The following is an 11562-nucleotide window of genomic DNA, read 5'->3' as shown; positions in this document are numbered from 1 at the left end:
ACAATAAAAAAGAAGGAAATCTTTCATTTGCAGCAACGTGGATGGAACTGGAGGTCATTATGGTAAGTGTTCCATTCAACGTGATGGAACTGGAGGTCATTATGTTAAAAATAAGCCAAGCACAGAAAGACAAACATCGCATGATTCCATAAAATATGATTTCATGGTGGTAGAGAGTATATGGTGGTTACCAGAGGCTGGGAAGGGTGTGTGGGTTGGGGGTGGGGGGTGGGGGCGAAGAGAGGTTGCTGAATGGGTGCAACCATAGAGTTAGACAGAAGGAATACATTCTAATGTTTGATAGAAGAGCAGGGTGACTATAGTTAACAACAAGGTATCATAGTTTTCTAAATAGCTAGAAAAGGACTTGAAATGTACTCAACACATAGAAATGGTCGGGTGATGGGTATGTATCCTAAACACCCTGACTTGATCATTACACGTTCCATGCATATAACACAATTTCACATGTGCCCCATGAATATGTACAAATATAATGTATCAAAAACAAAGAAGAGAAAGGGCACAACCTGCCAGGTCCTACGACCCCTTTCTTGCTGTTCCTGAAACGTCCTCTTCTTATTACAAGGTTTTAATGCTGACATGAGGTCAGGCTTTCTCAACCCTGGCATTACTGATAACTCTCTTTTGTGAGGGGCTGTCCCACACATCGCAGGATGTTTAGCAGCATCCCTGGCCTCTACCCACTCCAGCCAGTTGCACACCCTCTCCCGTTAGGACCACCGAAAATGTCTCTAGACATTGCCTAATGTTTCCTGAGGGGAAGGGAGGGCAAAATCGCTCCCGGTGGGGAAACACCAGTGTCAGATGTTAATGAAAATAACAAATGGCGGTTATAAATGCTCCGTCAGCTTTCCTCCTTCTCCTAGGGAGAAGCAGCAGGATATCGGTGAGAGGACATTGTCTGGGACGGGAATACTGAGCTTCGTTCCAGCTCTGTCCTTGCCAGTGACCTTGAGCTAATCATTTTACCTCTTCAAGTCTCCATTGCCTTATTTTTGTAATAAAGGTGTATCATCATCAGCCATTTACTGAATGCCCATCATATGCAACATGAATGAGAGAGCCTTCCTAGAAGCTGCTCGCAGTCAAGTAAAGCAGACAGACAGAAACAATCATTGAAAGGAAAAGTTCCAAGTTTTCAAGAGGGGGTTCCCATGCCTTGGCAGGGACTGAGACAGATGTTGGACCCCTTGGCCGACCTTGGAGCCAGATGACTTGCGCATGTGCTTGCATGCCACGTGTACACTGCCCCCGCAGGAGGGCAAGGCCAGCTCGCAGGATTGGCACTGCCACCAGCCTTGATGAAGTAGAACTGCCAGTGACCCATGCCTGCTCCCTTCACTCTTCCTGGCGAGAGTGAAGTCATTCCAGCCTCTCATTTGCTTAGCCCATTTCACACTTTTTAGTCCCACGAGGCTGTAACTGTGTGAAGGGCTCCTCAGTTTCCCCTGGGTGTGAGCACACAGTGAGCGACCGAGACACCATCCCGGTCCTACCGGACTTTGATTGACAACTTTACAATGACAGTTTATGCCTCGGGAAAGTTCCACATTTCAAAACTCTCCTCTGTTTTACCAAACTAGGTCATTCCCTGACTAACACAGACCAAAGGTTTACCCTGCAGGCATTCCAAAGTCCTGTTCCGACACCCGATGGTCAACACTCAAAGACTGAGATAGAAGAGTTTCATTGCAAACCGTTTTCTCCCTTTTAAACGTAAAAAAATCCACATGAACAAGGACTAATGTCTTCATAGCATGCAAAGGCAAAAGTTTACATAGTGCGGTTTTAAAATGATTTCATGGAATCTAGCCGGATTTTACAAAAGCCATTCAATTCCGAAGTAAATTTTTAACTCTTCAGTTTCCTACTATCTGATTTGTGGATAGCCCAGACCTCATGTTTTCCTTTAGCCTCTCCACCTTTAGCCCCTCCTACTACCCAGTGTGTCTTTGAGAAGGGGTTCCCAACCCCGGGGACACAGACCAGTACCCGGTCCATGGCCTGTTAGGAACCAGGCCACACAGCAGGAGGTGAGTGGCAGGCCAGCAAGCATTACCACCTGAGCTCAGCCTCCTGCCAGATCTGCAGCAGCAGGAGATTCTCATAGAAGCTCAAACCCTACTGTGAACCGCACATGCGAGGGATCCTTAGGAGAATTGAATGCCTGATGATCTGTCACTGTCTCCCATCACCCTCAGATGGGACTGTCTAGTTGCAGGAAAACAAGCTCAGAGCTCCCACTGATTCTACATTATGGTGAGTTGCATAATTATGTCATTATATATTACAATGTAGTAATCATAGAAATAAAGTGCACAATAAATGTCATGCACTTGAATCATTCCAGAATCATCCCCCCCCCACCACGCTGGTTCATGGAAAAAGTGTCTTGCACAAAACTGGTCTCTGGTGCCAGAAAGATTGGGGACCTCTGTTGTTGAGCATTGAAGGAAAAACCCAAACTCTTTCAGAAAACCTCGCTTTTCTATTTTTCTACTTAACTTATGTAAGATTTTGCAAATGGCCAATTCTGTGTAAATGTTAAACTGAGCTGAATCAAGTGAGCTGGTATCAGTTATGGTGAGCCCTGGCATATGAGGAATTTGTGTGGCATAAGGATTTCTATCATCCATTCTAAAGGCTACGATAAATTTACAAGTCTGAATTTTATGAAATAATTTATGCCTAACAGGGCCGGGCACGGTGGTTCAAGTCTGTAATCCCAGCACTTTGGGAGGCCAAGGCAGGTGGATCACAAGGTCAGGAGATCGAGACCATCCTGGCCAACACAGTGAAACTCCGTTTCTACTAAAAATACAAAAAATTAGCCAGGTGTGGTGGCGGGCACCTGTAATCCCAGCTACTCAGGAGGCTGAGGCAGGAGAATGCTGTGAACCTGGGAGGCGGAGCTTGCAGTGAGCCGAGATGGCACCACTGCACTGCAGCCTGGGTGACAGAGCGAGACTCCTTTCAAAAATAAATAAATAAATAATAGTAATTTATACCTAACAATGCTTCCTTTTTTTTTTGAGACAGAGTCTCACTCTGTCTTCCAGGCTGGAATGCAGTAGTGCAATCTCTGCTCACTGTAGCCACACTTAAGTGATCCTCCTGCCTCAGCTTCTGGGGGAGCTGGGATTACAGGTATGCACCACCACGCCCAGCTAATTTTTGTACAGATGGGGTTTCGTCACATTGCCCAGGCTGGTCTTGAACTCCTAGGCTCAAGAGATCCACCTTCCGTGATCTCCCAAATTGTTGGAATTACAGGCATGAGCCAATGTGCCATCCTAAAAATGCTCCTTGAATTACTATTGCAATAGCCCATATCCACTGAGCCTCCAGGGCTAATGCCCCTTGCAAAGCAGATTCCTTGCCTACCATGAAGGCTGTGCAATGCTGCAGCCCCTCGAGTTCCTCCACACACGCAGCCTGGACCCTCCTATCCATGCCCCAGTAGCAAAGTTAGGAGGCCAAGAGGCAAACATGCCCTATGGGTTCAGGTAACCCATCTCTTTCTTATAAGAGTGGGTGTGACGCAGGTGTTCTCCCTTCCACTCGGCAGAACAGAACCCAAGCCTGCTAGCTCTTTGCCACAAGTGGAGCAGACAATCGCGGGTTTCAGTGGCTAACCAGGTGCAGCAAGGAGAGGAAATTACATCTTTGAGATAGACTGAGTTCCAGAAGAAGTAGTGCAATTAGAGGGAGTCCAGGCACTGTGCTAGAACCTCAACCACTTACTTTCAGTTCTGTTTCACAACCAGAAGAAAACACTTGCTAATTGTGATCTTTTACCATTTTATTTTACGACACACAATCATGGAGATCTCGGTTGCGACTTCACATTATCAGCTCCCAGTTACTGAATGCTGAAAGCTGGCTTCAGCAAAACATTGTCCTCAGCAGCTCTGAGTGCACTGTCTTTTGTCCTTATGACAGGATGCAAAGTAGATGCCACTCTCCATGCTTTGCAGATGAGGACCCCCAGGCTCAGAATTTGACTTGAACCCAGGTTGTAAAACTCGCCAAGACTCTGGGCTGCTCCTCATGCTGGCGCCTGCATCCGAGCGTTTCCATCACTGCTCTGTGTTTTCTCTAAAATCCAGTCCATGTACTCAGCGACTTTGGTGTAGACACCAGGTTGCTCCCTGCGGGCACAGCCTTCGCCCCAGCTGGTGATGCCCACCAAACGCCACATTCCATTGTGTTTGCAAGCTAAGGGACCCCCTGAATCTCCCTGAGTCACAGGGGAAAAATAAAATGGTAGAAAGTTATGACAATGGGACTCAAATAAGTGACCACCTCTAAAATTCTGTAGTCCACTACACAGCAACACACACACACACACATACACATACACACACACATACACACAAACTTTCTTAAAGTTCTCCAAGTATCTCATGTGCCTGCATTTTTTGTATCCCCTCTTCAATTCTTAAATAAATCTAACAAAGAAATCTTGATATCATCATCCCAATGACAAAGAAATCTAATGTTTTTATATTTTAGTGCAATTATTGTATGTATTTTTGTCCCTCTTAAATTAGCACATGCATAGATTGTGACATACATCATGAATAATATAAATATGTATTGTATATATTCAATTTGTTAAAAGTTGCTTATAAATTTATCAGATCATTTGTCTCTGAATTTTTTTTAAAAACTATAATAAATTATGCTATTGGAAAATATATTTTGAAGTGAATTTTCTCAAGCAGCCTATTGTGTTTTTCATAATCTCATGCATTACCTTACAAGCATCTTTTCCCCCTTCTTTATAGCCAGCACAGACCATCCGTTGGGTTATTTTATAATCTTGATATCTTTTCTGGCATTCTTCATTTGTTACCAAAGGAATATTTACCTTTTGTAGAATATCTTGGATTTCACCTGTGAAGTAACCAATATATAACTTCAGAGGGAGGAAACACAATAAATAGTAAATATGGAAATAAGTTTTCAAGTGAATCAGAGCAGTGTACTTTTTTATAAGGGCCGTATCTTTGAATACAAATAGTAAAAATTAGGAAGGTAGTGTTACACACACACACACACAGAGAGAGAGAGAGAGAGAGAGACACGGAGCTCTGCACTGTCCTCTTATTACCTGTGTGGTGTTGGGACAAGCCCAGCACCCTGGGCTGACCAGAGACCTTGCTTCCGTGTCTTCTTCCATCCCCTCATCTCAGTAACAGTCCCCCAGAAATCCCATTTTATATTTATCATCTACAAAAATCCAAAGCCTGGAAGTTCTCACTTTTCATTTTTTTGTTTCATATATTCCAAATTATAATTGAAAGCCCTATCATTTCTGAAAAGCCCTCCGAGCTTTCGCGACAGAGGGGTCTTGGGGTCTTTTGTTTCTGAGTAAATGCAAGCGAGCATCTCTCATGGGGAGGACAGTGTTGGGAGCTTTCGTTGCTTAGTGAAGATTACTTTTAACTTCTTCTTGTCTCAGATTACCAGTAAAAAAATCTAAAAATGTGAATCACTTGAACTAAGGACTGAATCGGGAAAGATGGAGAGAGTTTGGCAAGCTACCTTCTTCTGTAAAGAATGACACAGATACTATTCTCCATAGTGTCTATCAGGAACATAATTTTGGAAAGGGAGACTGGTCTGTTTTCTAAAAAGTTCTAGGACAATTGGAACACTCCAGATACCCACAAGTAGGAATTGCAAACCTAAGGTCCTCAGAAAGAATTCACATGGCTTATAAATTTGTGTAGAAAAAAAGTCTTTGTTTTCACAAACCTCCAGATGAAGCCTACCACTCCCTTCGATTACGAATGCAGACAACAAACACAGCAGTATCAGTGGCACCTATGACTTTGCCATCAACAGAGATTACAGATATTTTCATATCCCTTTTCTGTTGTGGCAGATAAGTGAAAATGCCATTTATGCTCACCACTATTTCAAAAGTAGGTTTGGTATTAGAATAACTCGCTATGTAGAGGATTAATAAAGAGGCATATATATTATTGTAGTACTTTTTGAAAGTATTTTGAGAACTGTCTTGCACTTCACTTGGTTTCTTTTGTAATCCTGTGTATTTTATTTAAGCATTTAAAAGCATTGTTAGAGAAGTGGTTCCTAGGCTTCCTCAGATTGCAGGAAGGGTGCCTGGAAGAAGAAGATGAAGAACTGGCCACAGAGAGAGGCGACACGCCTGCCTGTGCTCCCGGCCATTAGCATCAAGGGAGAACATGGTATTGGGAGATGGGAATGCTGCTAACACTGAGGACCAGATGGTCTTGCACGGGCTCGTCAGCCTTAGATGGGGACAATCTTTCATGCGAAGTCAAGCAAACGATCTTTAGAATGAAGTAAGATGCTTAAAATTCTCCCTAAAATTTTTTTTTCAAGCCAAAGCAAAAATACGTTTTTTAAGAATAACTGAATAAATACTGGGGAATAAATAGGTAGGAAAGATAAAGGGGTTCGATATAATTTCAGAGAGAAGCCGATTAAAACGACCCACTCCATGCATCTCAACATGTAAGACTTACTCTAGAAGCAATATTTAAAGCATCATGCTGTACCTTTTTCCTTCGAGAAGCCCCATCCAGTTACCCAACAGTTGGTATAAATTGTGTTTGTGTCACCTTTGGAAGGTAGGCATATTGGTTTTTGGAATTCTGAAACATAATTTTTAAATTAGAGTTTGGTCAAATAAAGTTATGGATATAGACTTTAAAAATACATCTTTTTCTTTTTCTGTCTTCTCTTTCTATAGAGTAGCACCAAGAATAACTTTTTTGCTTTCTGCCCAACTTCTAAGGCTATTGATTCAAGAAAATTTGTCACCACCATTTTTCACATGACCTTTTTGGTGTTACAATTTCCTGAGTTACATTCTTAAAACTCAGAACCTAAATCTACGGTCAAAAGCATTTAGAAGTTCCTGCGTCTTATTCCGTGTATGCTATCCTTAATAGTCATAGCAGGTGTCTTCACTGTTCCAGACATGAAGTGCTTTAATGTATTGATTATTACAACAAACCCAGGAAGAAATTATCATCCTCATTTTACAGATGAGGAAATTAAGAGGTGCAAAGAGGTAAAGCAACTTGCCCAAGGTCACATAATTGTGTGCAGTGGCACTATCTTGGCTCACTACAGCCTTGACCTCCTGGGCTGACATGATCCTCTTGTCTCAGCCTCCTGACTAGCTTGGACTACAGGTGCACACCACCACACCCAGTTAATTGTTTTTTTTGTAATTTTATGTAGAGACAGGGTCTCACTGTGTTGCCCAGGCTGATCTCAAACTCCTGACCTCAAGCAATCCTCCCACCTGGGCATCCCAAAGTGTGGGGATTACAGGGGTGAGCCACCATGCCTGGCCATTAATGTTATTGGATACAGTGGGTATTCAGCTCCTGGCAGCAATGAACCTCCAAAGGCAACACCTCTGATCACGATGTTCTGGCCTTTCCAGGGCTTCTTTCGGCATCAGTCTCTTTCCTACCCAAATTATACCTGGAAATATGTATCTAGTCCCACTGGTCCTCACACATTCTAATATCCCTAAGCCCAAAGCAATGACAGTTCTGCTACTCTTGTCAAAAGAAGCCCGGTGCCTCTCAGACGGCACAGACATCTCCTCCGTCCATTATTTCCATCACCTGCGCGCGGCTGTGCTCCTCCCTGAAAGAACTAATTCACATTTCTTGCTCTTTACGTAGAAGAGATTTCATGGCAAGTCGTGGGATCTTCACTTCCCATGCAACCCTCACCTTTCCCTCAACTCCACCGGTCAGAAAATAACAACAGTCTCTCTAGATCTGCCCTCTTGTCCAAACTGATATGAAAATATCATCCAGCACAATTCTGCTATCCGCCTTCTTACATACGCTACATACCAGTGTAATTCAAAGGAGCCTGGAGTTTTATTAAGGCGATATCATGATTCCCTTCTGAGATTCTATAGTTTTGGTGAATAATGATCTCTTTTATTTGTGAGAAAGGTGTTTCTTTTGTAATGTCTGACAGATTTAAAATGCCACTATAAATGCGCCAAACATCCAGTAAGGGAAGCCTAGGAGAGAAAAATAAAACCTATTTGAAACTGGGAAGGCCTTCCTTCAATATTGTTCCTTTTTCCTATCACTCTCTTTCAAAGAGAACTGGGAAGGAAATACTACATAGGACATATTTTCTCCTACCTAATTCCTCCTACGGGTCATTTTTCATCACCAATAGCGGCAGACGTGAATCTCTGAAGATTCTATTTAACAAACTGAGAAGTGTACATTTATGTAATTGTATCATGCTTACTTACTGCAAGTGAAAACACAAAGAATGTTGCTGTCCCATTTTTGAGAGACACTGTAGTGGGAAGAGACTAGCAATTTATCATGGAAAAATTAAGCTCATTCACCAAAGCTGCACCTCATTGCTCCATTAAATTCAGAACTATCAAGAAGTCAGACTGATCTTTCAATGCTCTTCTAATTAGGCAGAGTAGGAGGACTTCAGTGTTGTTTAAAATATCTCTATACGGCCGGGCACAGTGGCTCACACCTGTAATCCCAGCACTTCGGGAGGCCGAGGCGGGTGGATCACTTGAGGCCAGGAGTTTAAGGCCAGCCTGACCAACATGGTGAAACCCCGTCTCTACTGAAAATACAAAAATTTGGGAGGATGAGGCAGGAGACTCGCTTGAACCTGGGAGGCGGAGGCTGCAGTGAGCCGAGATCCTGCCACTGCACTCCAGCCTGGGTGACAGAGTGAGATTCCATCTCAATAAATAAATAAATAAAATATTAAAATAAAGTGTGTGCGTGTGTTTGTGTATGTGTGTGTGTATATATATATGAAAGTATGAAAATTTAAATTGATTCTTTAAAAGATGAATACATACTAAGTACATCCAAAATTATGATCTAAAGCAAAGCCTTATTCTGTGCAAAGATCTAGAAATCTTTATCATCACCAAGTGGTGCAAGGCATGTGTGCACAATATTCTAGAAAAAATAACGGAGATATCACGTGCAAAGGAGCTTTTTTTAATGAAATCATCGTACTTTTATGTCTATTATCTCTTATAAACTTACAATACTGAGCCTTCAAGAATGAAAATTCCTGGTCTCAAATTGAAGTACATTTAGTAAAAAAGACACCTACTGTTTCCCATCTTGGGCCTTTTCTTCCAGGCCAACCACCTTTAAACCACATGCAAGGGCATGTATGGCGGAGCCCCTTCACGGTGACAAGGTGGAGGGGTCTTGCTCCACCCACATGTACCACCAACTGCTATATTTTGGCGGCTGTATGTTCAATCCTAGTACACAGCATCTAAGCATGAATTTCACTAAAACAAAAATACTTTGTGTTTATTTTTTAGAAAAATCAAGTGTCTTCTAGTATTTCTTTTGCTTTTTCATATGCTTTGTCCATTTCTACACTTCTTATTGAATATAGAAATCATAGTTTACATTTGTTGAGCAGTGTTCATGTTCGACATATAGTACTAAGCATTTTAAATGTGTCACTTAATCCTCCCAATAACCTTACAAATTAGGTACTATTATTATTTATCTTTTAGATAAAATAAAGCTCAGAGAGATTTACAAATCTCCTAGTGCCACACCTCTAATAAGCAGCAAAGTTATCACTCAAGCCATGTTTTGTCTAACTCCAAAACCTCAGTGTTTTAAGACTTACCTAACATGTCTACTATTTGACCAATAAAACTGAAATAGATCAAATTACATATGTTGAAATATACGGAGTACAAAACTCTCACTTTTAAAAATTATTATTAGTATATTTATTAATCAAAAAGCAAGAAGTAACATTTCTATGGGCCTGAGAAATAAGTCTTTGATTTATTGCTGGTGGGATTGCTGGTGGGATTGGTGGTGGGATTAGTGGTGGGTGGTGGTGGGATTGGTGGTGGGTGGTGGTGGGATTGGTGGAGGGATTGGTGGTAGGACTGCTGGTGGGATTGGTAGTGGGTGGTGGGATTGGTGGTGGGATTGGTGGTGGGTGGTGGTGGGATTGGTGGTGGGTGGTGGTGGGATTGGTGGTGGGATTGGTGGTGGGTGGTGGTGGGATTGGTGGTGGGATTGGTGGTGGGATTGGTGGTGGGTGGTGGTGGGTGGTGGTGGGATTGGTGGTGGGATTGGTGGTGGGTGGTGGTGGGATTGGTGGTGGGATTGGTGGTGGGATTGGTGGTGGGTGGTGGTGGGTGGTGGTGGGATTGGTGGTGGGATTGGTGGTGGGTGGTGGTGGGATTGGTGGTGGGATTGGTGGTGGGACTGGTGGTGGGATTGGTGGTGGGTGGTGGTGGGATTGGTGGTGGGACTGGTGGTGGGATTGGTGGTGGGTGGTGGTGGGATTGGTGGTGGGTGGTGGTGGGATTGGTGGTGGGATGGGTGCTGGGATTGGTGGTGGGATGGGTGCTGGGATTGGTGGTGGGATTGGTGGTGGGTGGTGGTGGGATTGGTGGTGGGATTGGTGGTGGGATTGGTGGTGGGTGGTGGTGGGATTGGTGGTGGGATTGGTGTTGGGATAGGTGCTGGGATTGGTGGTGGGATTGGTGGAGGGATTGGTGGTAGGACTCCTGGTGGGATTGGAGGTGGGTGGTGGGATTGGTGGTGGGATTGGTGGTGGGATTGGTGGTGGGTGGTGGTGGGATTGGTGGTGGGTGGTGGTGGGATTGGTGGTGGGATGGGTGCTGGGATTGGTGGTGGGATTGATGGTGGGTGGTGGTGGGATTGGTGGAGGGTGGTGGAGGGATTGGTGGAGGGATTGGTGGTGGGATTGGTGGTGGGTGGTGGTGGGATTGGTGGTGTGATTGGTGGTGGGATTGGTGTGGGTGGTGGTGGGATTGGTGGTGGGATTGGTGGTGGGTGGTGGTGGGATTGGTGGTAGGATTGGTGGTGGGTGGTGGTGGGACTGGTGGTGGGATTGGTGGTGGGTGGTGGTGGGATTGGTGGTGGGATTGGTGGTGGGTGGTGGTAGGATTGGTGGTGGTGGGATTGGTGGTGGGATTGGTGGTGGGATGGGTGGTGGGATTGGTGGTGGGATTGGTGGTGGGATGGGTGCTGGGATTGGTGGTGGGATTGGTGGTGGGTAGCGTTGGGACTGGTGGTGTTATTGGTGGTGGGATTGGTGATGGGTGGTGGTGGGTGATGGTGGGATTGGTGGTGGGATGGGTGCTGGGATTGGTGGCGGGCTTGGTGGTGGGTGGTGGTGGGTGGTGGTGGGATTGGTGGTGGGATTGGTGGAGGGATTGGTGGTGGGACGGGTGCTGGGATTGGTGGTGGGATTGGTGGTGGGTGGTGGTGGGATTGGTGGTGGGATTGGTGATGGGATTGGTGGTGGGTGGTGGTGGGATTGGTGGAGGGATTGGTGGTGGGTGGTGGTGGGATTGGTGGTGGAATTGGTGTTGGGATTGGTGTCAGGATGGGTGGTGGGTTGTGTGGTGGGATGGGTGGTGGGATTGGTGGCGGGTGGTGGGTTGGAGGAGTGGTGTATTGTGTTTGTTTCTCTTTCTGTGGGAGAATACCCACCCAG

General features: G+C 44.7%; 1 protein-coding gene across 1 annotated transcript in view; it reads right to left on the bottom strand.

The window, feature by feature from the left end:
* Nucleotides 1–3808: 3808 nt before the first annotated feature.
* KLKB1 (kallikrein B1) overlaps nucleotides 3809–11562 on the bottom strand; it is a 30982-nt gene continuing 23228 nt past the window's right edge. The window contains exons 12-15 of the mRNA XM_015139651.3: nucleotides 7902–8077; nucleotides 6579–6674; nucleotides 4784–4923; nucleotides 3809–4264 (exon numbers count right to left, since the gene is read on the bottom strand). Of these exons, the coding sequence (XP_014995137.2) occupies nucleotides 4073–4264; nucleotides 4784–4923; nucleotides 6579–6674; nucleotides 7902–8077 (604 nt within the window). The 3' untranslated portion in view covers nucleotides 3809–4072. The remainder of the gene's footprint in view (nucleotides 4265–4783; nucleotides 4924–6578; nucleotides 6675–7901; nucleotides 8078–11562) is intronic.

This window comes from Macaca mulatta, chromosome 5 (assembly GCF_049350105.2).
Source record: "Macaca mulatta isolate MMU2019108-1 chromosome 5, T2T-MMU8v2.0, whole genome shotgun sequence".
NCBI classification, from domain to species: Eukaryota; Metazoa; Chordata; class Mammalia; order Primates; family Cercopithecidae; genus Macaca; species Macaca mulatta.
Note: the sequence above shows the minus strand (reverse complement) of the source record. Positions and strands in the feature narration are given on the sequence as shown.